Genomic DNA, 25469 nt, shown 5'->3' with positions numbered 1-25469 from the left:
CGCTTGGGGCGGCCCCGCTGTCCCCCTCCGACACTGCCCCACCCACCCGCAGCAGGAGCGGCCCCCAGTCCCTGCGGCCCCTCCCGTGCAGGTGGCTGCACCCCCGGGCACCCCGGGCCCCACTCACTTGGACAGGAAGCCCCCGCTCTCGCAGCGCTGGAAGGCCTCGCTGCCCTCCAGGAAGAGCAGCTCGGGCCAGTGCAGGACGTCCACCAGCACCGACAGCTCGGCCTGCACCAGGGGCTTCAGCCGCTCCTCCAGGGCCGTGATGATGTCCTGTCGGCAGGACGGGGTCACCGCCACGCGCATGCAGGCAGCCCGGGCCCAAGAGGTGACAGAAGCCCGACTGCCATCCCCACCCCGCACCACACAGCCCGCACCGGCCCGGGAGCCCTGGGCCCAGGGCCGCCCTGCGACAGCGTGACGCGTGTCTGCTCAGAGGCCCTGGCGCAGCTGTGGCCTCCTCCAGCTGTGACCTTGGGCAGAGCCCTTCCCCCACATCCCCTCTGCGGCCGAGGAAACAGTGCACACAGGTGCATGGTCTAAACAGAAAGGTGCTGCCAGCCCCACTGCGAGCCCGGGTTCTCCTGGCTCCCCGGGAATGATGCCCCTGGTCCCCTGCCCGGCCCCCGAGGAGGGTGTGGGCCGCACAGGAAGGGATGCTCCTCAAAACCCGCCCCTCCAAGCCGCCCCCATGGGGACACCCCACCCCCACCTGCAGTTTCTCGATGATGTTCTTGTAGTCCCACTGGTTGGCGGTGGGGGTGACTCGAGGGAAGGTCCGCGTGGTCGCCTTGTAGTTGGAAGCGTTCCTCTGGGCGGCAGCCACGCAGCTGGCGCCACTGCTGAGCAGCAGGCTGATGTGGGCGTCCAGGTCCATGGGCAGCGAGATGCCCCGGCCCTTGGCTGAGGGGACAGGGTGGGCAGGCTAAGCCAGCAGGGCCAGGCCGGGACTGTGTGCTGGGAACAAGGTGAGCTACGAGCCTCTGGGTGCAGAGACCCCACCTGACCCCACGTGGATGAGGCACCGTCTTCCTCTTTTTGGATAAAAAGAGGGAGTTCCTGCCTCTTTAATTCCACCCAGGATCCACCCTGAGCCCTCCCCTCCCCCACGCTCCCTAACCACCTCCTGCCTGAGACCGCAGGCAAACCAGGGAACCCCTGAGAACTGTCACCCCGCATTCTCCTCCGGGACTGAGCCGGGGAGAAAACAGCTTCTCTCAATTGCCAAGATGCCAGTTAGACACCAAGCAGGACTTACGGAGAAGCACCTGGGAGCAGAGGCTGGGCGAGCTTAGGGATAACGCGTTTCCTGCGGGGTGGCTGGAGCAGCCAGCGGCCGGCACTCACCCACCATGGCCAGCGTCCTGATGCAGGCCTCCACCGAGCCCTTGTGCTGCTGCTGCAGCCACGGACACTCGAGCAGCCGCGTGGTGGACTGCAGCAGCTGCACCACGATCGTCTGGTGTGTCTGCAAGAAGCAATGCCGGCTGCAGCCTGGCCCCCTCCACCCTGCGCCCCCCAGCCCAGGCCCCGGAGCCCCCCGAGGAGCGGCACGGGCAGAGGGACAGCACCAGCAGCTGCCGCGTGCTCTGGGCAGGTGGGAAGGCCCTTCCTCAGCAGGGCTCATCCTGCCCGAGGGCCACCGCAGCCCTGTGAACGCCCCTGGTCCAGGCCTGGGGTTCACAGCCCTATTGCTGACCTTTCTCTTCCTTCAGAAATACTTTCAAGTAAACTAGTGTTGTGAAAAGGTGACACGTTTACAGGGTTCAAAAACACAAAGGTGCTAAAAGACATACTCGAGGAGTCTCCCCACCTTTGACCCCACACCCTCTCCCCCACCCCTCCCTGGCCGATGGGAAGAAGGGAAAGCTGCAAGTGACCCGAGTCCCCGTCCTAAGGAGGTGCCAGGGCCCAAACACACGGTGTCAGAACAGCGCCCCCGCTGTGAGCGGGACCCAACCTTTTCCTGACCCCTCAGCGGCACTGTCCACCACACCCGCCCCCCGCCTGCAGCCGGCCTCTGGTTCCCCGCGTGTCCTGCCAGGGTCGCTGTGACTCAGGCGGCGGGGGAGCTGGCTCTTTCACCCCAGGGGCTCCAGGGCTGTGGAGTGTGGGCGTCGGCTGCGGGCTGCGACTCAGTGAGTGGAGTCCAAGCTCTGCACACCAGCCTGACTGCCTGTCTCCGTGCGGGACCACGCTCAGCACCGCGGCTCTCGTGGTCCCTCTCCCCGCCCACGGTGGGGAGCGCTGGTGAGTCAGCGCAGCCGGGTGCCCTGGCACCCCAGGGTCCATCATACCAAGTGCATTTAGGGGTTCCTGTTCTATGGTGGATTCCCCTTCGGTCCTGATCACAGAAACCGGCAGACCGTCAGTGTTCGCTGTCCTCAACCATTACAGGGTAATCTGTCGCCAGCATGGATAGCTGATGCTCTTGTATATCCTTCCACAACAGCCTAATGCACGACCAGCAAATACACGTGTTCTGATTCCCCCCTTCCCTACGCGAGAGCTGCCGGCCGGAGAAGCTGACCTGCAGGGAGGTGCTGTTCTCGGAGAACGGAGAGCTGAAGAAGGCGCTGATGGTGTCCAGCACGACGGTCAGCACGTACCTCTCCAGGGTGGGGTCGGCCAGGCGTTTCTCCCGCTTACTGCACACCTGGGTAGGCGAGACATGCCGGGGGCGTCCAATACCTGGGCCCCTCCACTGCCACCCTTGGACGGCCGCATGGGCCCCCAACCACCAGGCCCACACCCCACGGGGACGCACCCGAGCCATATCTAGGGTGAAGTTCTCAAAGAGTGTCCAGATGTGGTTGCTGGTGTAGATCTCCTTCATCTCCACCTCCGTGTCCACGTAGCAATGGTTCACGAAGTTCACGTAGGCCATCTTCACCTGGGCCGCGGGCGGAGGGTCAGGGGCAGGCACGGGCACTGCCCACGTCCCAGCACCTGCCAGGGCTGGAGCACCCTGTCCCCTCGCTGTGTCCCCCAGCCACGCTCCCGGCCCCAGGGACCCCGTGTGGCACAGCCCACCTCAGTGATGCCGGCCTCATGTGTCACCACGTCCCCCAGCCACGCTCCCGGCCCAGGGCCCCCGTGTGGCACAGCCCACCTCAGTGATGCAGGCCTCGTGTGTCACCACAGACACCACGTCCTCCAGGGGCAGCAGGGAGGTGCACTTGATCTCAGTGTATACGTTCTTGCCCTCGGCGCAGGCGGCCAGCAGGTCCACCAGAGAGATGTGGTACATGAGGGGGCTGTGGTCCTCCACGCCGTCCTGGGCGGCCTTCATCATGTCCAGCAGGTGGGCCAGGGAGGCCTTGTCATTGTAGAACACGACCACGTCATCACCCGCGTTGGTCAGCTACAGGCAGGAGGGGCACGTGTCAGACCCCTCAGTCCAGCAGGGAGGGATTGAGACTGACCCTCAGGAAACCCTCCCCTGACTGAGTTGTTGGGGTTCCCTGGCCCTTGGGCCCTCTGTCATCAAGGACACTGAACCCTGGACCCAGAAAGCACCGCCCTCTCTCCCACTAGGTGACAAAGCCCCTTTAGGCTTGTCTCAGAGAAGCCTCTTCCGGGAAGCCCTTTCCAATCCCCCTCCGGCCCAGCTCACCCCTCCCTCCACACGTATCTCCTGTCAGCGATGGAATTGTCCACAGTGACAGAATGACAGCACACGGCACTCCAGACTGACACTCAGCCCCCACCCTTCATGCCTCCGGCCAGCAGGTGTTTACGGAGCACCTACTATGTGCCACATGCTGGGGCCCCGGCGACGAGCACAGAGGACATGGTCCATGTCCCCCACTCCCATCTACCCTCAACTGGCTTCCCCAGGTATCCAAGGTCCTCGGCACAGAGCAGGCACAGCAGGACTTTAAGTCAATGATCATAAATGATAAATGAAGGAATGCATGTTTGGGTGCTTTCGGGCCCATTACCCGAGTTCCACTGGGCCCCACCCGAGCCCTGCTGGACCGCCTCTGCAGCCCTCCACACCCAGCCCCGTGGCCCTTCCGTGGCCCGCTCACAGGGCCTGGCCGCCTGGGTTCAGTGTCCCACCACCGGGTCCCATGTGCCCCTCGGCCCCCTCACCTCGGTCATGATCATGTCCTGGCACTTCTTGACGTACTTGCCCTCAGCCTTGATGACAGTGTGCAGGAAGTCCAGGTACTGCACGTGGCGCCCGTGGGTGGCCAGCAGGTGCACGAAGTGCTGCAGCACAGGCTCGCTGATCTCTGAGCAGAGCTGGTAGTTGTTCAGGAAGATGTGCTGCATGGTCTCTGCCTCCAGGAGCTGGTGGCAGGCGTCCGTCAGAGAGGGGCCCAGGCCCGCCTCCTCCACCCGCAGCCCCGCCCACCCGCAGCCCCGCCCGCCCGCACCCCAGGCGTGAGGAAGAGGTGCAGGTGCTTGTGCAGCAGGGCCTGGTTGCCGGGATTCCCCGCACAGAACTTCTGCAGGAACTGGTGTGTGTAGCGCAGGAGCTCCACCATCTTGGCATCGCCCTGGGCAGAGGGGAGAGAGTGCTGGGCCCTCATAGAGGACAGGTACGGGGGGTCAGGGCTGGGGTTCCCGGCCAGGATATGGAATGTGAGGGCTGAGGGCCAGAGGTTGAGATGAGGCTGGAGGGGGGAGCAAGGCTAAGGGGCCAGGGTCAGGAACACTAGGACGACATCAGGATCAAGGGTCAGGTCAGGCCCTGGCCAGTTTGGCTCAGCGGTTAGAGCATCGGACCCGCAGACCAAAGAGTCTCGGGTTCGATTCCGGCCAAGGGCATGTACTTTGATTGCAGTTCAGTCCCCAGCCCTGATCGGGTCGTGCGGGAGGCAGCCAGTCACTGTGGCTCTATCACATTGATGTTCCTCCCTCCCTCCCTCCCTCCCTCCCTCCCTCTATCTGATAATAAGTAGACCAACATCCTCAGGTGAGGAATAAAAAAATTTTTAAAAAGAGTCAGGGTTCGGCTGGAGACATATCAAGACCAAGGTCAGCCAAGGTGAGGGGTGGAAAGGTCAAGGATGAGGTGAGGCTGTCTGGAATCAGGGGCAGGGGGAGGAACCAAAGCCAGGTCGGATGAGGCCAGAGTTGACATTATGGGTCAGGGAGAGGCTGAGGGTCAAAAGTTAAGATGAAGCTGAAATGATCAGGATTAGACCAGAGAAGAAGGAGCCTAGGTCAGGGTCAAGAATGAGAGTGAAGCTAGGGTCAAATCAAGGTCAGAGTGGATCAGGATGAGGGGCGGAGGGTCCAAGGCTGAGATATGAATATTGGTTGAGGGGTCAGGGTGTGTCCGAGCATGAGGTCAATGTCAGGGTTCGGGGTGCCACCCTGGGCAGAAGTCAGGGCCACCTTGTCGTAGGGGATCTGCAGCAGGTCCAGCATGACCTTGTGGGCGTCCATGTTCTTGAGCAGCCGCTGCTGCTTCTTCCTCATCTGCTCCCCGACACCGCACATCTTGTTCAGCCGCTCCAGGATCTGGGGGAGCAAGGGTGAGCCAGATCCCCTCCCTGCGCGGGCCTCCCTCCCCCAGCCCACCACAGCCGCACAGGGAGGGGAAGGAGCCATGGCCACTGAACCAGACCACTGCAACCGGCCAGGGGAGCTAAACCCAGCCCCACCCATGAAAGTCAACAGAACAATGAGACTGAAATGGAATTTTATTAAATTCCTTCAGCTTTAAAATAATTCCAGCTGGACCTTGGCAGGGTTGTTTTTAACACGCAGGAAACGCTGGGAGATGTCTACTTTGAGGGCCAGTGATCAGCAGAGCTGAGGAGGAAGAGGCCAGGCAGACCCACCCCCGAGGGTCCCGCCACTCACGCCCTTGACGATCTGGTAGTTCTCACTGCTCTTGTCCCCAGGCTGGGGCAGAAAGCCTTCCTCGTCGGTGGGCCGCTGGGGGCACAGGGGCAGGGTCAGCCAGGCCCAGCCCTCTGAGGCCACCCCAGCTCTCCACAGCCCACACACCTCCTTCTTGTCTTTGGCGGTGCCCGCCTCCACCTCCTCGCCCTTGCCGCTGCCCTTCTTGTCCACCCACAGCTCCGACTTCTCGACCATGGTCCGCAGCCGGTCCAGTTCCGACTTGATCACCTTGTAGTTCTCCACGTCCTGGGCCGAGATCAGCAGCTGCACCTGAAGGAGGAGGGTCTGCCTGGTGAGGCGGGCAGCCCAGGCCCGCTGCCTGACTCCTGGCGCCTGTCCCGCAGCTCTGCTCCCGCAGCTCTGCTCCCCCACCTCTCTCCACTGAGCCGAATCCCACTCAACGGTTCTAAGTCCACCGCCTCCGAGAAGCCTCCCGTGATGGCCTCAGCCCTCCTTGCACTGCCTGCCATGAGCTGCTCCATCACTCAGCTCAGGTGCTCTGCCTCGAGTCACGTGCTGCTATGGCCTGTCACTTGTACCCTAACCGGGGCAGGGCCAGCACGCTGGCATCAGGGAATGCTGGCTAAAAGAAGGGCCTGAGCCCTGCCTCCCTCCCCCCTTGCCACTCTGGGTCAGTGGGTGAGGCAGGAAGGCTCCCGGGGCCTCGATCTCCCCCCGTAACACCGACTGCACAGCAGCCGCGTTGCCAGGTCAGCTTCGAGAATTCCGCAGATGCAAGGCCAACACCCAGTGCCTGGCACATGGCGAGCACTTGTTAAAGGCCAGTCCCATTCCACAGGGAGCTGCAGAGACCCCGTGACGGCTCAACACCAACCCCGTGAGGGCTGACTGTGTGCCAGGCGTGACAAAGCGCTTAGCACAGGGCGCGTGACAGAGCCCACAGGCTGGCACGTGCTGTCCCCACCCTAAGAAATGACAGGCCTTGAGCCGGCTGAGAGATGAAAGTGCCCACGGCTTGGCCCTCACCTCGAAGGAGCCCAGCAAGGCTGAGAACCCCAAATGCGCTGTGAGCTGTGAGCTCCTCCATCACTACCAACCCCGAGTGCCCAGTGCGTGGCCAGGGCAGCCTGCCTGCTCAGTGCGGGGGCCAGTGGTCCTCGGGCCTCCCTCCCGCTCCCTGGGGGCCCGGGTGCTGGGGGTCAGCACCTGCTTGAAGGTGTGCATGGCCTCCTGGCGCTGGCTGAAGTGCTTGAAGAGCAGCTGCAGGGCCCCCGAGACCAGCGGCGCGTAGTCGTGCATGGTGAGGTGGATGAGCACGCGCAGGAACATGCGGCCGCCCTCGTCGTCCACCTCCAGCATGCTGCTCGTCTTCCTGCGGCGGGGGGAGGGGGGGGGCGAGGCTGGGTGCCCGCCGCCGCTCTCACCAGTTTACAAACAGACCCGGCCCTGCGCCCCCACGTGCCCCACGCCCGCAGGTCCCCAGGACGCCCCTTGGCTAAGCAGCTGAAGCAGATTCAAGGGAACTCCTGGAAGAAGCTGGCGCCATGAACAAGGGCGGGAAAACCGCATCTTTATCTTTATCACCCTAGAACCAAAATGCAGCACTTCCTTCACTGAGAAAAAATTAGCAGTACCTGTGACTTTGTCTCCAATAAAAATCATAGATGTTTTCACACCACCTTAGAGCTGTTACAGAAATTGCGAAATGTCGCTTACATCCATCAGCACTTAGAAGTGATGGTACTAATTACACCTGGCACCGCTTGTTATTTAGTGTTGATAAACAGGCACAGAGATAACTGACGCTTCAAATCTGTTTTTTTCAGTTTTGATAACTGTATCTCAATGCCACTGGCTTCCTCTGTCATTTTATGTGCCTTATGTTGTGAATTTTAAAATGCTATCCGGCCCGGCCGGTGTGGCTCAGTGAACTGAGCGTCGTCCACGGACTGGGAGGTCCCAGTTCGATTCCCAGTCAGGGGTTATACCGGGGTTGTGGGCTCAATTCCCAGTAGGGGGCGTGCAGGAGGCAGCTGATAGATGTTGATGTTTCTCATAGATGTTTCTATCTCCCTTTCCCTTCCTCTCTCTCTAAAAAATCAATAAAAACATATTTAAAAAAATAAAAATGCCATCTCAGAGGGGTCCAAAGGCTTCACTAGACACAAGGGCGTGGCACAGAAATAGCTGAGACACAACTCCTGGGCGACCCCTCCCCACTCCAGCCCTGTAGTGTAGGGGGCAGGGGGTGATGCACAGAGGTGCAAATGTCCTGTGGGGAGGCAGAACAATGACCACGATGTCACTGGGGCCCAGGTGGCCCCTACATCACTGGGGTTGGGCAGACAAGGGAGGGTCAGAGCACAAAGCCAGGGGAGTGGCCAAGGAGGAGAGGCCAGCCCCAGCCTTGGGAAATGCCGACCATCCTGAGGGGGTCTCAGCCTGTGTTGGTATCACCTACCCAACTCCACACACAACCCCACACCTCAACCCTGACCGTACCCCACTCCAAACATGGCCTCCGCCTGCTCCCCGATGCGGTCCAGGTTCATGTTGGCAGCTGTAGGGAGCAAGAGGGGCAGAGGGGGGCAGGTGGGGACCATGTGCAGGAAGGATGGAGAGCACAGGGGTGAGGGAGCAGGGTGACACCCAAATCACCCCCTTCTACACCTGGTTGGGTGGCAGCCCCTCAGCCTGCCCCTTCCTGGGATGGAGATGGAACCAACCAGGACGGGGCCAGGGCAGCCCCTCTGTCCCACAGGGGCGAGCAGAGCCCTGGGCTTGGGGTCTTGGTTTGGCTCAGCTCCTGACTGGCTATGACCTTGGGCAAACCCCTGCCCCTCTGTGATCTGTTTCCCCATTTAGCAAATGAAGGGAATGACTCCTGACCTTCCCCCTCACTGTGGCAATTGAGACAATGGAGGCCTTTGCAGGCTGGGAGACGGGAGGACTGGGGACCTGAGTGTCCCGGGTTCCGCCCATCTGTGTACCCATGGGCGAGTGAGCCTCAGCCTGAGGCCAGGTGAAGAGTCAGGGGCAGGGCTCACTGGTGGAGTCGAAAGCAGGCGCCGTGCCGTCGGCCCCACTGTCCTGCATGGGAAACACCTCCACAAACTCCTTCTTGAAGACGGACAGCAGGTAGGAGATGCGGTAATCCAGGCGGACGTTGAGGATGAACTGGAGAGGGGGTGGAATGAGGACTAGTCTGAGGCAGGCAGCCAATCCTGCTCCTGGGGGTGGTGACAAGCACCCCAGAGGTCTCAGCACAGCTCTTTGGGGATATCACAGGACATCACAACCAAACAGTCAAGACCTTTCTCTCCAGGGAGGTGCAGGGCACCCTCTCCCCAGATCCTGTATCTCCTCTTGGAATGAGGCAAGACCCCTCCCCCACACCACGTAGCCTCTTTCCCAGGCTGGATGCTGACAGGAAAGGGAATGACGCTCTACAGGTCTAGAGACCGGCTCTTGTCTTCCCATCCTGCTTTGCCAAATGGGCCTAAGTCTCCAGGAGCAGGGGGGGGAACAGGACTGTGAGGAGGCCACAGAGGCCACTGTGAGTAGGGGATGAGGACAGAGTTTGCACACACCCTTGACTGGCCTGCATCCCCATGGGGCCCAGAGCCCCTGGCCACACCCCAGGGCTAAGATCTGGAAGCTCCCGGCCTGGGAAAGAGTCAGAAGCCTCTCCTCTGACTCCCTGCCCAGGCCCAGCCCGTCCTGGGTCCCCATGGAGGTCACTGCATTACCCTTCCCGTCCTCTGGGGGCAGCAAGGCAAAAGCAAGAGTCCTTATCCCTCCAGACTCTACCGGCCCCTTCCCCAAGAGTTGCTGGGGAGTCTCGGAGGAAACCCAAAGGAGGGGAGACTGTCTGCCCCGCCAGGAAACTGGCTCTCAGATCTCTGGCTCTGATTCAAAATCTGTGTGACCACGAAAAAGTCCCCTCCCGTTGCTTTCCTCATCTGTACAGTGGGGGACGGAGCCAGAATCACCAGGAGGGCTTGTCACAGCACAGACTGTGGGCCCCACTTCCAGTGTTTCTGGTCCATACATCTGGGGCCAGGACCAAGAACGTGCATTTCTAAGTCCCCAGGTAAGGGTGACGCTGCTGGTCCAATGACCACACTTTGAGAACCACTGGGCTACACAGCTGACCATCATGGAGCCTCCCAAGACCAGACACTGTGATCTAAGGGCAATCACCACCCAGTCCCGGCACCTCCCGCCACGCTCCTGGCCCTCCCACCTGCAGGATCTCCAGGATCTTCAGCTTGGTCTCCATCACCACGATGTCTTCATTCTCCTCAAACTTGCTTCTGTCCAGCGGCTCGGCAGCTCCGGCCCCAGCAGGCAGGTTGGGGGCACCAAAGACAGACTGCTTGCGGCTCAGCACCATGGTGGACATCATGTGGCCCACGCCCTGGATGGACCGCCGCACATTCTTGCCTGAGGAGTGGACGGACGACAGGGGCGTCACAGAGGGTGCACAGCAGCTCCCCCACCCCCTGTAGAGTGTCATTCCCTTTCCTGTCAGTCTGACTCTGTCTCCATCAGCTGCAGGGCAAAGCCCAGCTGAGGAAGGAGCAGGCTAACCCAGGAAGTTTGCTGGGGGAGGTGAGCCTGAAGCCAGATCTGGGAAAGGGGCGGGCCAGAGCAGAGGTGAGTGTGTGGGGAGGTGGGTGAGGACGCCCATGCAACGTCCTGAGAGCTGCAGAGCAGGGCACCCAGGAGCCGCGTGGGCAGCACGAAAAGCCAGGTCCGTCTCTAGGCGCTTTTTGTTTATGCCATCTGGGGATGTCCGCAAGGACAGGGCTGCCCCCTTTCCTCCTCGCACTCCCCAGTGGCAGGTCTGTGTCCCCGCAGCCACTGGGAGCTCTCCAGGCAGGGCCCTGTCTCCACAGTGCCTGGGCAGGGGGCCCCACTGGCCCAGCCTGAGTTGGGTGGGGAGGGCCGCAAGACACCCCCTCACAGCAGAGCCTGGAGGCAGGCTGCACAGGGCGGCTGACCAGAGACTTGTAGAGCTGAGATGAGGACCTGAGGGCAGGCAGCGCCTCACCGCTCGAGTCCTCGTAGGCCTGCAGTACGGCCGCGGGGGCCTGCACGCAGTCGATGATGCTGAGCAGCGTGCGTGTGAGCCGCAGCAGCTCGCTGAAGCTGTAGAAGCCGAAGTAGATGAGATTGTGCGCAAGGCTGACCACCTGCGGAGAGGGGCGGCGGGTGAGCACGGCGCGGCCAAAGCGTGTGGGCGGGGCCTCGAGACAGGCGGGGCCAGCTGGGGAGACCCGCCAGGTGGTGTGGTGGAGTGAGGCTCTTCCAGGACAGTGGGGCTGCGGGGACTGGAACCAAGGGTCCCAGACAAGGGCCGCCTGGCCCCAGCGGGTTACTGAGGAAGGGAGACCTGCAAAGGAGGCCACTGTGGGTGAGATCGGGCAGAAATGCAGGAAGTAGGGGTGGCTGCTGGCAGTGGCCTGTGACCCAGCCCCAGGCTGATAAGGTGAGGGGACAAGGAGGAAGCAGCGCCCTCCCAGGTCTTGGGGCATCTCAGCAGTCTATGCCCCTGCACTGGCTGGGCTCCCTAGGGAAGTGGGGTCCCAGGGAGGAGCCAGCAGAGGCCCGCGGAGCGGAGCCCGCCCACCTCGAAGGTGAGCTTGTTCTTGTCCTCATTGGCAAAGGGCACAGCCTCGCTGACCACGTTGTTGAGGTAGTCCTCCACGAACTCCATGGTGCTGGCAAACTTGTTTTTCTTGTCGTCACGGGCAGCGTTGAGGTTGGAATCATAGCTGGGGGTGGGCACAGTGAGGCATGAGGGTCCCTGAGACCCTCCCGCCCCAGCCTTGCTGACCCACCCTCCCCCACCCCTCTCACTCCTTGATGGTGATGGCCGTGGGGATCTCGGTCCAGAGGCGAGCAAACTTGACAGGCGTGACCAGCTCCTGGGGGTCCCGGTCCACGTGCACATGCAGCATCAGGTGGCAGAAGGAGGCACGCAGGTCAAAGGGCAACATCTCGTCCGCCATGCACAGGAATATCAGGTCAACGCCCAGCTGCTGGGAGATCTCATGGATGGCCAGGTACTGCCGATCCAGGCACATGCGGGCAAAGAGCTTCAGCTGGTACCTGCGGGGCAGGGTGGGTGGTGAGGACTGGGCAGGTCTTGGAGGAAGGGGGCTGGCCGAAGGGCTGGGATGTGGAAAGCAGTGCCGTGGGAGGAGCCGCCTGGGCAGGGCAGGGCGGCCTGGGAGACAGGCAGGGGGATGAGGGGCTGGACCGCAGGAATCTGCTTTGCACCACGTGACGTCATCCCTCTGCTTCCTCCACCGTGGGCTCCGGAGCTGGAGCCAGAACCTCGCTCACCACAGCTCTGACCTGGGCAAGCCCCTTTACCTGTCTGTGCCCGTCCCTCAGAGGGTGGGGCAGTCCCCCTCCCGGGTGCTGAGGCTTAGGTGAAGGATGGGGGAAGGGCTTTGAACAGGGCCTGGATATAGTGAACATCTGATAAGTATCCTTGTTTGTAAAACGTGTGTTGGAGCTAGGTTTGGGTTTCTCTCAGCCTGTCACTGAGCCTGGCCTCGAGGCCGCCTCCCCCTGGGACTCGGGAGCTCATCGCTCAGCAGGGACCGGCTGGGGCCTCCCGAGAGGGCCACAGAGCAGGCGGGCACTGCGGGGAGGGGCAGGGCACCTGTAGTAGCTGAGCACGTTCTCGTCATGGGCATTGCCAGCCCGCGCCTCCTGGGCCAGCTGCCTCACACTCTTCTCGTGGTGCTCGTTATTCCTGTCAGTCCAAGTGAGCCACACTTCCTCCTCTGAGTACTCGATGGTCAGGTACTCGTGGGCCTGCGCCATCTCCTTCACCGGCCGAAGCCTGCAGGCCGAGGCCAGCGTCAGCAGGACTCACACCCAGAGCCGCACAGCCGGCCCAGCCCCGCCTCCTCCCCGGCCCTGGCTGACAGGCAGGCAGCCTGCCATGTGCCTGCTCCGGGGACCCACCTCCCCCTTGGGACCCCACACAAACCGTGAGCTTCCTGACAGCAGAGGCTGTGGCTCCTTCTTCTGTGCCCCCCACCCTCCCCCGCCCCCGCATGCCAGCACAGAGCTGGGCACACAGCAGGTGCTGGGCACACCTCTGCGGAGAGTGTGGGCACCCGGTCCAGCCTGAGCCAGGACAGACCCAAGCTCAGACTGCTGAGGAGCCAGGCAGGACGCAGGCCTGAGCGTAGGACGTGCATGGGTGGGGAGACATGCCCACTCACTCAGTCTGGATGAGAATGTCGCTGTTCTTGGGGTCCAGCACACACTTGCAGATGAGCTCCTGGGTGACGGGTATGGCGATGTGGTTGGACACACACAGGTCAGACAGGTAGTCCAGGAACCTGGAGTGTGACAGCAGGGTGGGGAGGGGCTGAGCCCACCCTCACCTTCCCCAGCTGGCTGCACAGCCTCCTTCCCACGAAGCTTGCAGATGGGCTGTAGGGGGGAGGGTCCCCCGCTAGGTGGGGTCCAGAGGGTCAGGATAAAGGAGGCACAAGGACCAGGGTGATATTCAAAATATTTAACAACTGATTCAATACAGGCACCGATTTTGTAACTGGGGGAGGGTCTGAGGGCCTCGCGCTGCCCTGGGCCCCTACCCTCTTGCAGCTGGATTGGTCCCAGTTGGAGGAGCCCTGGGGGGCTGAGGACGCCAGGGCCTCAGAGAGGTGGCAATGCACCAGCAGACTTTCCTGGGCAGGGGCGGGGGGGGGGCAGCAGGGAGGGCGGCCCACCTGGGCTCGCGGTTCTTGCGCACCAGGCTGACGAAGGTCTCCACCTCGGTCTTGGTGATGTGCTTCTCCAGGAGCTTGCGGTTGTTGTGCAGCAGGGCGGTGATGGTATCCTCGGCCAGGATGTCGTAGCCGATCTGGGACTGCATCATCCCAAACTGCTTGGCGATGTGCTCCTGCAGGTGGACCAGCTGGGGGTCACGGGAGCAGCTCTGCTCCCAAAGTCCCAGACCCAGACAGGTGGGGTCCAGAAGGGGAAGCCCGCACAGGGCAGAGGAGGGTTACACAACACCCAGTGCGCGGTCTGTCTCCCGACCGCGGTGGACCTCCGCGGGGGAGCCGCCTTGTCTGTCCTGCAGGACCAGCTACATGGTTTGTGGGGCCCGGTGCAAAACGAAACAGCAGGACCCTTGTTCAGAAATTAAGAATTTCGAGCCGGCCACAGAGCATTAAACCCAGCACAAGGCCCTTGTGCGCAGAGCCGGTCGCATGCCCATGAAGCCAGCCCTACTGTCTGGTTCCCTGCTGTGTCCCCAGGGCCTAAAACAGGGTGGCACTGGCGTGTGCCTCAGGAAGTGTTTGCTGAATGAATGAAAGCGCCAGTGAGGGGCGAGCACGCCACCCAGCGTTGGAGGCGGCGGGCACCTGGTTCTTGCGGTAGTCCTCCTGGGAATGTCGCAGCACCCGGTAGCAGAGGCGGAACATGTGCTGGTAGGGGGCGTTCTTCTGGTCTGACAGCTCCTCCAGCCGCACCAGGGGGCCCTCGCCTCCCTTGTCCCGAAAAGGAGCCTTCAGGATGCCAAAGATCTGGGAGAGCGGGGAGTGTGAGGAGGGGTCTCGCATACCTGCCTACACTCCTAGTTATCCCAGGAGCTGTAAGCCCCAAACTGCCCCTGCCCCCAGCCACCCCACATTCAACCACAGCTGGTTCAAGGCTGGATTACAACCCCAGCCACCTGCCGGCGGCTCCAGTTCCAGCCCGCACTCCCTTCTCCTGGCCGCAGCCCACCCCTCACTGGTGACCACTCTGATCCCAATCCAAATCCGTGTCTGGGGCAGAGCGAAGGGGTCCAAGGCTAAGGGGAAAGGCAGGCCAGGCCAGTGTGGCCAGAGCTGATGAAAGAGGAGACACAGGCCTATCCTGTGTGTTTTAAAAACGTAATTATAAACTATTTTAAAGGTGGGGATTGGGTGGGGGTGAAAAACTGTTCTAGAACAGAGACCAAAGAGACAGAACCGAAGGGAGAAAACCTTATTTGGATCCTAGTTCCAAAAAAAAAACCACCCCAAATAAGCTTTAAAAAGGCATTTGGGGAAAGGTAGAGACATTTGATACAGACTGGGTATTACTGCTAATTTCCTTAGACGTGGTAACAGTATCGTATCCTTATTCTTAGGAGGTGTGTGCTGAAAACTCCAGGGTGAGGTACGGGTTTCGGGATGGGAGCGTGGAGGATGGATGCGGAGACGCAGCTGCACGCAGCCAAGCCAGCAGGTGGGGCAGTGCATGCAGGTGGCGGGCGTATGCCCTTACTATTCTTGCAATACTGTCTCAGTATTTGAAAACTTTCATAATAAAATTTCAGCCCTGGCCGGTGTGGCTCAGCGGTTAGAGGGCTGGCCTGCAGTCTACAGAGACCCGGGTTCGGTTCCGGGTAAGGGCATGTACTTCGGCTGCAGTTTGTCCCCGGCCCTGGTCGGGTCGTGCGGATGGCGGCCACTCGATGTGTCTCTTTCACGTCGATGTTTCTCTCTCTCTTCCTCTCTCTCCCTCCCACTCTATCTGAACAAAATATCGAAAAATGTCCTCGGGTGAAGATAAAAAAAAAAAATTTTTTTCAGAAAAAAAAACTTTAAGCACAAGTTCTGGACCCAGCATCCTGAGTTCACACCTGGCCCTGCTGCTTCCTGGCTGTGCACTCCAACCTCGGTGTGCCTCAGTTTCTCCGTGGGAAAACGGGGCAATAACAGGGCCTCCCTCAGGCTGAGAGGATCCCATAAGCCAACATGCAGGGCACTTGGGCTGCATGCAGTGCCTGGCGCGGGGTAAGTGCTCGATAAATATTCTTTTTGTTAAGAGGGTGACTGAGGAACTGCAGGGAGACAGCAGCTCAGTGGAGCCAGGAAAGGCCCGCTGGGGCCTGTCGCCCGCCCTTCCCAAGGTGTGCCGCGGCCGGTCCCGCGTGTGCTCGGCCACCTGCTTGAGGATGTTCTGCTCCCTCATCAGCTTCTGCCGCTCCCGGTTGGGCTTGGTGACCATGATGTCCAGCACGTTCTGCCCATTGTTGGGGACGTCGCTGACAAAGAACACCAGGTCCTCCAGCAGCTGGATGACAAACCTTCACAAAAGGACATGAGAGATGACACGTGTGAGGTGCCAACCCTGGGAGAGCTCCCAGGGCCCACACATCTCATGCCCCCTGCCCCCCTCCTTGGCAACCGGGCCTTCCACAGCCCATCACTGGCCTTCAGCTTCTCTCCCAGCTTCACCCCGATCTGCTCTCAAAACACCCCCCCACCCCACCCACCCTGGAGTTGGAAGTGCCCCCAAAACTAAGATCTCAGTACACAGCAATCTAAAAAAGAACAACAGGGCACGAGGCAGGGTGTTTGGTGCGAGGGGCTATCTGCATGTCCGTTCTGCCACGTACCAGCTGTGTGACCTTGGACAAGTCTCTCAACCTCAACCTCAGTCCCATCATCAGTAAGGGTAATGACAGCTCCGTCACGGGGTAGTTCCGGGGGTACACAGCAGTGAGGCAGAGGCCAGGGCCGTGCAGGGACCAGTCCTCACCTGTCTCCCCTCCCCAGCCCAGCCCAGCTTCTGCTTTGTGGCTCCTTTGTTCATGAAATGCAGACCCTGGGAGGACAGGCCTCTCAGAGAACCTCAGTGACCCATCCCCGCAGCCCACCTGCGGTCATTCTGGCTGATGAAGCCTTCGTTCAGCTTCTCCACGGCGCTGGCCAGCATGGAGCTGGCATCATTGGCAAAGTCCAGGTCTCGGATCTCAGACACAGGAACCGACACAATGGCAAAGGCCTCCTTGTCCTCCTTGGTGGGGCAGGTGCCCAGCTGCAGGGACAGAGGTCAGCAAGGGCACTCAAGGACAAGCTGGGCCCCAGCCCCTCCCAGCCCCGGGCGGCCCGCACCATGAGCCGGATGGGCCGCTCCTCCTCGATGTCGATGGGCACGTTGGTGCTCTGGATCCAGGTGTTGGTGCAGAGGTGCCGCAGCCGGACATAGGAGTTCCTGCAGGCAGGACACAGTGCACCACGAGTGTGCCACGGAGCACGTCCCGGCTGCCCTCCACCCCGACCACTTCACATCTGCCACCTGACTCCACACCCAGCGGCCACAGGCAGGGGTGCTGGGCAGGGGTGCTGGACAGGCGTACGTCCCTGCAGGTGAGGAGCCGGAGAGGAGTGACCGCACACACCCCAGGCCCTGTGCTACCTGCTGCACTCTCCTAGGACCCTGGGCCTCCCACACTCCCAACCCAAAGCACTCCAAAAGCCAAGGCTTGTATGTAAACTTGGGACCAAAATCCACCGGACAAATGAGGCGTCTAGACTACTTAGGCCATTTAGTGTTAACACGTTTGCGTTTCACAGAAGAAATACTCATGTCTCTGGTCATGAAATGACCTTTCTGAAATAAAAAGCAATCGCAAGTGCACCTGGCCCCAAGAGTTTCAGGTAAGGGGTCAGGGGCCCATCAGCACTGGTAATGGGTAGACCACATTCCCACTTGACAGGGCATGGAACTGAGCGAGCTGCCTGAGGTCACAGGTAACGCCTGATCAACATCGGGGAGTTCCTGTTGTTTCTCACATCCTAGAATCTCGGGGTTGGGAGCCCAGCCCCCGGCCCAGTGTACCCTGGACAAACTGCGGTGTGGCCCGTGCCTGAGCGCCCAGACCTCAGGGGCAGGCAGCTGGTGAAGAACACTGCAGGGAAGGGTTATGATACAGCAGCACCCAGGGCCGGGCGCAGGGCAAGCGTTCAGTGGTTAGCTGCCTACACGCTCAGAGCTCAGTCCCCAGAGGGAGCGGGCATGCCGTCCCGCCAAAGGCACGCAGCACCACCCACCGGGGCACGAAGGAGTCTGTTTTCTGCAGCGTGGTGGGGTCCAGCTCGAAGAGTGAGGCAATGTCGTTGCCATGGGGCACAGCCACAAGGCGGTACTTGATCTTCTCCCCAGCGTTCCGGCGACCTGTGCGGCCCTGGGCACCCTGGGGTGAAGACCCCAGCTCAGCCAGAGTCCCTCCTTCCTCTCAGACCCCTGAAACCACTGGCATCCCACCTGCCAGGCTCCCCCCAGCCCGTCTCCCCTGCCCTGCCCGCCCCAGTGATGCCTGGTCCCCGTCCTGGTCCTCACCACTCCTACTGCCTTGGGGTCAGAGGCGTCACCCTTGTAGCTGGGGTTCTCCTACAGAGAGAAACAAGACGGGGAGCTGTCAGACCCACTCCAAGACAAAGTTCATATATGTCCCTGGGTCAGGGCAGGCAGCCCCCACCCTCTCAGGGGTGCCCACCCAGCCCCCAAACCCATGTGACTCCTGGAGGAGCCACCAATGACAGCCCCCAGGCACTGCCTTCACGGCCCCTCTCTGCGGACCCACAGACGCACACACGCACACGCACACGCACACGCAATGCCCCGTACACATGGATGTCGAAGTTCCACAAGGACCGGAACTTTGCTCACTGCATCCCTGCGCCTGGGACAGCTCCCGGCACGTAGTAGGGACACAGCAGTATGTATTAGGCTTATTTACAGCCGTGCACTTATTTGATATTATTTGCTAAATAAATGCACGAGTGCTGACAAGACAGGGTCCACAGACACGGGTCTGTGTGGACGTGCCCAGCACCCCACCTGGGCTCCCGGATGCCACCTGCCCCTCCACTCACCTCAGCAGCCAGGTAGTTGCCCGTGGCCAGGTGCTTGAAGCGGTACAGGCCGTTCCAGTGGCCAGCTCCTCCACGGCAGGGATCATGGTGGACCACCTGGGGGATTCAGGGGCGAGGCAGGGGTGAGGCTACCCAGGGAGGGGGTGCTCAAAGGGGAAAGCATGGATGGGCAGCGCTCTGGAGCCGGGAGAGTTCTGGGTAGGTGGCTCCTGGACTTTTCCTGGCCCCTGGCTCTGGAGGGGCTCGGAGGAGGCAGGGGTGCCCCCAGTGATGGAGGAGGGGGGTGGAGAGAAGGGCTGGGTCCCGGGCACCCGAAGCAGAGCTCTGACCTCCACCTCCCAGAGGGCGTTGGAGCTGGTGGCCGAGGTGGCAGACTGGCGCAGCGTGGTCCGCAGGAACACCTGCAGCTTGCCTTTGTACTCGTCACACGTCAGGAACTTCTCCTGCTCCGCGTGGAACAGCCGCACCACGTCCCCCTGCAGGCAGCAGGATGCGGCTCAGGAGGCACCAGGACCTCCCCGGCCAGCGCTACCCCCAGGCGCAGGCGCAGCTGGCTGGCCGCACTTGCTCCTTCCAGAGCCAGCAAGCAGAGGGCGGCCAGGACCCTCAGCCAGACCCCAAATTCGTAGCCCCCACGCGGCTGGGCGGACACGCTCTTACCCAGAGCCCTCCCGGCAGGTGTTCAGACCTGCCTTTGATCACCTCCCTCCCAGTCAGTACCCCTAGAAATGCCCCTGACCTGTAAAAGCCAATCTCAAGTCTCCCCTCCATGAAGGCAGGAGGGGTCTCCACAGCCTGGCGGCCTCTCTGGGCCCTTCTGCCTAGTTACTGGCCCATCACGCCCCCTCTCGCTGGCCGCTGGACTGACGTAGTCTGTTCATCGCCATAGCTCTGGACACTGAGACCAAGTCTGAATCCTGGCTCTGCTCTTACAAGCTGTGTGACCTGGGATAAGTCCCTTAGCATCTCCGAGCCTCCATTTCCTCTTTTGTAAAGTGGGAATGTTATGACCTCCTTGCAGAAATTGTGAGGATTCTAGTTTGTATAGTCAAGTAACACTACAGTCTCGCCACGTGCCAGCTGCTTCACACGAACCTCCGCACCTACTCCGTGCTACCCTCTGGCCAGGCACGTCATCGTCCCCCTCCACAGGCGCAGAAACGGGCCCCCAGGGGACACAGCGAGGGACAATCGGGACATGAATCCAGGCCCTCAGCTCCCCCGCTCCCCAGCGCCGGCCGCCAGCAGGCCCTCAGAGCACGCCACCTCTCGCTGTCACTAATCACTGCGCGGGACACAGGCCTCAGCCGGCATCTGTGGCGTGAACGCATGAGTGGGTGAATGAAGGAATGAAGGAAGATACGCAGATTGGGTCAGTTACTATGGCAGAGCCTGGTGACCTCTGTACCCGGGCAGTGCAGGGTGACAGCAAACAAGGGGTGGGCTCTGTTAGCTCACTTCCGAGTTGCCTGGAATCTAACGTGGGAGCCATTGCCGGATTCACCAAACCATTCTGGGCAGCACCTCAGGGTTCAGCTCAGTAAGGTTTCCTTTTCTGAGTGCTGCACAGATTTGGAGCTGGAATGTGTAACCAGGGAGGGCTTCTGGAAGGAGGTGGCAGGGGCTGATGTGTGAGTGATGTGCAGGCTTAAGGAAGAGAAAAGCACAGAGCTTGGGTGGATGGGAAACAGCCTGGGAGATGAGCCAGAGGAGGGTGAGGCAGCCTGAGGGGACACAGAAGTCTGACAGAGCAGCCTGGCTGGGGGCGGGGGCAAAGGGAGCATTGCAGTGACCCTAGGGTGGCCTCCTGAGGTGGCCGCTCAAGGGCCTGTCATGTCTCTTTAACAGGTATCAGGGCCAGGTGTACCTGCTGATTCCCTGGCTGAGGCCCCACCCTCTCTGCGACCCCTAGATCTGCCCCTCCACATACTGCCTGCACCCCAGTAGGCTGTTTCTGTCCCCTACCACCCCTGAGGACCCTCTGAACCCCCCTCTCTCCCCACCACACCTGGCTTTCGGGGTCTCTCTAATGGTCTCTCCAGCCCTCCTCCCACCCTCTGTTCTGGTCCCCCACAAAGTCTCTGCTGTGTATTTCCTGGTACAGCTCCCCCGCCCACCCCAAGGCCCACCCCTGCTGGGCCTATCAGCCCCTGCTGTCCTAGCACCACACCAGCAGGCCTAGATGTGAGGGATGGGGACCCCAGTCTACTGACACCCCCTCAGCAAGAGAGCAAACTGAGGCCAGCCAGGACTTGGAGAGTGGAGAGGGGGGTTGTGAGGCCAGAGAGACGGGCGGTCTAGATGGGGCTGGTGGGCGGGCCTCAGTGGGGGGGGGGGGGCGCTGCAGAGCCCAAGCAGGGGCACAGGGAGGGGAGGGCCAGCCGGGCAGCAGCTGGGTACAGGGCAGCAGGGGAACCTGTGGGGCAGGGCTGGGCGGCCAGCAGGCAGGGCAGCAGGGGTGGGGGCTCCCTGTCCTTACCCCTTTCAACACCTCATCCAGGTGGTCTCGGAACTGCATGAACAGGTTGATCTTCCAGCTGGTGCTGCAGTTCACAGAGTTGACCTGGGGCAGGATGCAGAGACCGTGATGCCCGCAGACCCCGGCCTCTGGGAGTGGGCTAGCACTGGGGACTGGGGGGGGTGAGGGGAGGCCCAGCCCAGCCCCGCCAGAGCGCGGCCTCAGACCCCAGCCCAAATACCCCGGGGGCTGCCAACTTGTGGGGTAGGGAATGGGGGCAACGCGGGGAGACAGTGGGAAGGGGGTCTGTATGCTCAGAAGTGGGGGTGGCCCCTCACCTCCTTGCAGCCGGCGTTGTCGCTGAGTTCGTAATTGCTGGCGTGCAGAGGCTGCCCAGCGTTGACAGGGTTCAGGATCACCTTGTCCCCCACGACCACCTATGGGCACAAGTGGAGCAGGGTGAGGGTGGGAAGGGCCAGGCCTCCAGGCCTCTTTCTGGTCTGTCTGTCCCGGTAGGAAATGGACATGACCTCACCCAGCCCCACATCAAAGACCCTATGGAAGCCCCTCTGGAGTGTGGGTGCACCTCCCACCAGGCCCCCGAGCCCAGCCCCGTCCTCACATTGTCCCCATTGCTCCGCAGCTTCCAGAAGGGCTGGATGAAGAGCCAGGAGCCCTCGTTGCCCGTGGCATCCAGCGTCACCCGCATGGCGTTCTTCTCCAGCAGGGCCGGCAGCCGCTTGTTCACGGTCAGGTACTTGTTGCTCTTCATGTGCAGGAGCTGGGGGTGGGCGGGCTGGGTGAGGGGCTCCAGGAGGCCAGCCCAGGAGAGAGGGGGGCTCTGGGGCCCACCGGACCCCTGGGCACAGCTGCATGCACAGTGTCAGACACACACAAACACACCAGCAGGGCACCCGGGTGATCACAAAAACAGAAGCCAGCCCTGTTCTGAACACTTCCACGTACTACAGAAGCTTATAGCAGCCGCGGGAGGCACCAGTACTGGCCTGATGGGACAGAGGGGCAACAGGGCACTGGGGCACGGGAAGTTAAGGAACTTGCCCACATCACAGGGCCACTCAGACCCGGACCACATGGCCACCGTGCTAAAGACATGCCCTTGGACATGGCTACTCAGGCCACTCACAGAGCAGACATGCAGCCAGAGACATCCCGGAGCCACCCACGGGGGACAACACCCCCAGGGGGCGTGTCAGCTGGCACCTTCTCCCAACAGCATCCCAGGCGTCCTGGGAGGTGCAGGAGTCTCACCTGGATCACGCTGCCGTACTTAACGATGTCCCCATGCACCTTCTTGTTCTCCGTGTCGTTCTGCTTCTGCTCCATTTGGGCCGCATGCTGCGCAGACACGTATGCGGTGAACACGTGCAGACACCCGCAGCTCCTGACGCTGCACCCACAGTGACCCTCGGAGGCCACCAGCCCGTTCCCTCCCACTGTCGAGAGACCCAGGCTCCGTGTGCAAAGGGGCAGCCCAAGGTCAGCTCCCTCTGGAGGGGGCACACCAGCCAGTCCTTGAACCCCCAACTCCACACAGCCCTGGCAGTCACCTACGCTGAGCCTCACCACCCCCATCTCTCACCAGACACCTGATGCCCCAACACGGGGCTCCTGCCACAGCCCCGACGCTGGCCGGCATGCTTGGTGGCCCTGCCTCCGCCCCACTCCGCTGTGACCCCCCTGCTCAAACTGTGTGTGCTCCCAGCCCACTGCCTCCAGGGACCTTCCCTGACCGGCCACATCCAGCTCTGGGGATGCAGCTCCGGTGGCCTCGAGGATTTGGTTTGCATCCCATTAAGGACAGCTTTTTAAGCATTTCTGTCACATTAGACTGGAAGCTGCCTGCGGAGACTCTGCCTCCTCCATCAGCCTGGCCCATCTCCCTTCTCCTCAGTCCCACTGCCCAGCCTCACGACAGGCTAGGTGAGGGTGGCTGCTGGGAGCCTTGCTGCGCGCACACGACTCTCCACAGGCCACAGCGTGTGGTGTGTGACACGTGTGGTTCTGGGTGTGCGTCAGTGCCCACGGGAGGGCTCCACGCCCAGGCCAGAGCCCCAGTTCAGCCTCGGCCTGTCGGCAGCAGGAGGAAGAGAGACGGGGGTCTTTATAACAGGGCTCAGGCAGCCCACCCAGCCCCCTCTCCAGCCCTGTTCACAGCTGTGGGGTGGGGTCACCTGTTCCCCATCTCACCCCCACTCCTCAGGGCAAGAGACACAGAGAAGCAAGGTCTGGGGGCGCCAGGGCCAAGGAGGGTCTCAGAAGCCGGCTGCGAAGCTGCTGGCCCAGACAAGTCTCCTGTTCTCTTCTCCCGGGGCTGGGCTCTGGGCCCTGAGCTCTGTCCAGAGAGGACTGCCCAGGATGGAACTGGGCCACTGCCCCGAGAGGCCGAGGAGCAGCCACCAGGCCCTCGCACTGTGCACTGTCCGTGTCCAAGGGACCGAGGAGAGTCAGAGGCCCCGGCTCCCTCTAGGCCCTGCTGCAAACTCACAGAATGACCAGTCCCTCAGGCCTAGGCTCCGGCTCTATGGGACACGGGGAGAAGCTAAGACCTGCTCTCCGGCGCCTGGAGCCAGCGGAAGCTCCGTGTACAGCGTGCAGCTTGCTCACTGGGGATCCCGCTGAAGGGCTGGGTGGGCGCTGAACTCACGGGGCCTGTGCCCTGGCCTAGGGCTGTGCCAGCCTGGAGGAGGCACCTTCTTCCAAGTGGCACAAAGGGGTCATGCAGACGAGCGGGTCACAGGGAGGACAAGGCTCCCCGCACTTCACCGCATTCACAGCAGCGAGCACCAGCCTCTTGCACATCGGGGTTTTAAAACCACTGGGCTCCGCTAGGGCCTGCCAGCTCCGTGAGCGGGCCGTGTGCACCAGCTGCACACCTGCGCACACACCTGCAGCTTCTGCAGCAGCACCACGTCGGAGATCTTCTCCTTGTCCTGCTTGGTCTGCTTGGCCTTCCAGTACTGCTTCTGGGCCGAGTAGCGGTTCATGGGGCACACCTTGAAGAGGCAGTCTGCGCAGGGCGGGAAGGAGACGGGTTCGTGGGGCTCAGGGCCCTCCCTGCGGAAAACCCCAGCCTGCGGCCCTGCCCTCAACCCCCCCTCGGCTCCCTGTGGACAGAAGAGGAGGGAGGACCCCGCAGAATGTGAAGTGTCCTGGACTGAGCAGCACGGGGTCTCAGACGTAGGTCTGAGAGCAGGATCTCGGCTGGCAGGGGACACATGCCCTCCGCCCCACGGGGGACTTATCAGAGGCTCTTGGGCCCCCACCCCTTGCCCTGCCTGCAGCCCAGCTTCTGTAAACACTGGTGGCTGACAGCTCACACCTGTACCCTTCTCTGGCCAACTGCCATCCTGCTCACAGATGGCTGACAAGTTACACCCTCTAGCCCATCCGGAGAGGCGGGGCAGCCCATCCAGTCGCTGACGCAGGCAGGTAACAGCAGCAGCCTCTGGGAGGCTGTGTATGCCGTCACTCCCAGCTCCTGGTGGGATCAGGCCTGGGCTTCTCCTCCCCTGACCCCGCCCTTGCTCTGCTCCCCCCCGCCCTGTGTGAGCCAGGCCCCCTTACTCCCCTGAGACCTCCCCTCCACAATTCTCCCATCTCAGGGAACCTGACCTAAGACAGAGTCAATCGAAATTCCAGGAACTAATTCACTATCACAATTTTTATTTTGGAAAGCAAACAAACACTAATGACTTTCATAAGCCCAAACTCTACAAAGAGTATCAGATTTTCCTATTTATCAAAAGGAAGCATTAGTCGGAAAATCCTATTCTAACGTGTGGCGGGAGGGGATGGAGGAGCCCATGGAGAAAGGCTGGCACCGGAGACAGCCTGCCTGACAAGAGCTGGGCTGGGCTGTGCGGCAGTGAGCTCCCCGTCACAGGGGAGAATCACACCCGGGGCAGGGGTGGGCTCACGGCTCTGAGACCCCCAGGCTGCAGGGCTGTGCCCCACGCCCACGCAGTGCTCCATGGAACACAGGAGAAAGACGGTGTGCCGGGGCCTGGAAGGGGGCTGGGGGGCAGATCAGAGTGAGGAGCCCTCTCCTTCAGCCCCTCTCTCTACCCTCTGAAAGGAAGGCTAAGTCCCTGCTCTGGCAGGAGCTGGTCATCCAGCCCCTGGGAACTGAAGTGGAACTGGGCTTTCCATCTAGCCCGGGAGCCAGCAGAGGCCCCTGGTGCCCTCGGGAGGAGAAACCGAGTGAGTCAAAGTTCAGAGAAGACAGAACTTCCTCGAAGGGAGGGGAAATGGCAATTCCATAAGCAGATGGAGCCACCCAGGGCTTCCCTGCCCAGCCCACCCTGGCACCACGAGCACAGGTGGGCATCACTTCCAGAAACACGCACTCAGTTTGTTAAAGAGACCGTGTCTTTATGGGGTTCAGCCCTCAAGAAGCTGGCATGTCACCCCTCCAGGAAGTCCTGCTTCTTCGAGCTGAGCTGGAGCTCCCGGAGCTCCTCCGGGTCCCCCGCTCACTGCACTGA

General features: G+C 61.6%; 1 protein-coding gene across 1 annotated transcript in view; it reads right to left on the bottom strand.

Moving 5' to 3' along the window:
* Positions 1 to 25469, bottom strand: part of ITPR3 (inositol 1,4,5-trisphosphate receptor type 3) — a 61278-nt gene that overhangs the window by 11713 nt on the left and 24096 nt on the right. The window contains exons 3-36 of the mRNA XM_036248503.1: positions 23871 to 23992; positions 22234 to 22320; positions 21584 to 21742; positions 21300 to 21398; positions 20983 to 21066; positions 18833 to 18979; positions 18504 to 18599; positions 17968 to 18018; positions 17679 to 17821; positions 16740 to 16839; positions 16502 to 16662; positions 15787 to 15928; positions 14235 to 14396; positions 13593 to 13765; positions 13080 to 13199; positions 12509 to 12691; positions 11695 to 11946; positions 11465 to 11609; positions 10886 to 11027; positions 10076 to 10275; positions 8877 to 9006; positions 8332 to 8389; positions 7036 to 7201; positions 5974 to 6138; positions 5827 to 5901; positions 5356 to 5481; positions 4389 to 4511; positions 4102 to 4302; positions 3116 to 3367; positions 2771 to 2896; positions 2534 to 2659; positions 1351 to 1471; positions 716 to 906; positions 128 to 276 (exon numbers count right to left, since the gene is read on the bottom strand). Of these exons, the coding sequence (XP_036104396.1) occupies positions 128 to 276; positions 716 to 906; positions 1351 to 1471; positions 2534 to 2659; positions 2771 to 2896; positions 3116 to 3367; positions 4102 to 4302; positions 4389 to 4511; positions 5356 to 5481; positions 5827 to 5901; positions 5974 to 6138; positions 7036 to 7201; positions 8332 to 8389; positions 8877 to 9006; positions 10076 to 10275; positions 10886 to 11027; positions 11465 to 11609; positions 11695 to 11946; positions 12509 to 12691; positions 13080 to 13199; positions 13593 to 13765; positions 14235 to 14396; positions 15787 to 15928; positions 16502 to 16662; positions 16740 to 16839; positions 17679 to 17821; positions 17968 to 18018; positions 18504 to 18599; positions 18833 to 18979; positions 20983 to 21066; positions 21300 to 21398; positions 21584 to 21742; positions 22234 to 22320; positions 23871 to 23992 (4777 nt within the window). The remainder of the gene's footprint in view (positions 1 to 127; positions 277 to 715; positions 907 to 1350; positions 1472 to 2533; positions 2660 to 2770; positions 2897 to 3115; positions 3368 to 4101; positions 4303 to 4388; positions 4512 to 5355; positions 5482 to 5826; positions 5902 to 5973; positions 6139 to 7035; positions 7202 to 8331; positions 8390 to 8876; positions 9007 to 10075; positions 10276 to 10885; positions 11028 to 11464; positions 11610 to 11694; positions 11947 to 12508; positions 12692 to 13079; positions 13200 to 13592; positions 13766 to 14234; positions 14397 to 15786; positions 15929 to 16501; positions 16663 to 16739; positions 16840 to 17678; positions 17822 to 17967; positions 18019 to 18503; positions 18600 to 18832; positions 18980 to 20982; positions 21067 to 21299; positions 21399 to 21583; positions 21743 to 22233; positions 22321 to 23870; positions 23993 to 25469) is intronic.

This window comes from Molossus molossus, unplaced genomic scaffold (genome assembly GCF_014108415.1).
Source record: "Molossus molossus isolate mMolMol1 unplaced genomic scaffold, mMolMol1.p scaffold_m16_p_8, whole genome shotgun sequence".
Lineage (NCBI taxonomy): Eukaryota > Metazoa > Chordata > Mammalia > Chiroptera > Molossidae > Molossus > Molossus molossus.
The sequence above is the reverse complement of the archived record's forward strand: the minus strand, read 5'-3'. Positions and strand labels throughout refer to the sequence as shown.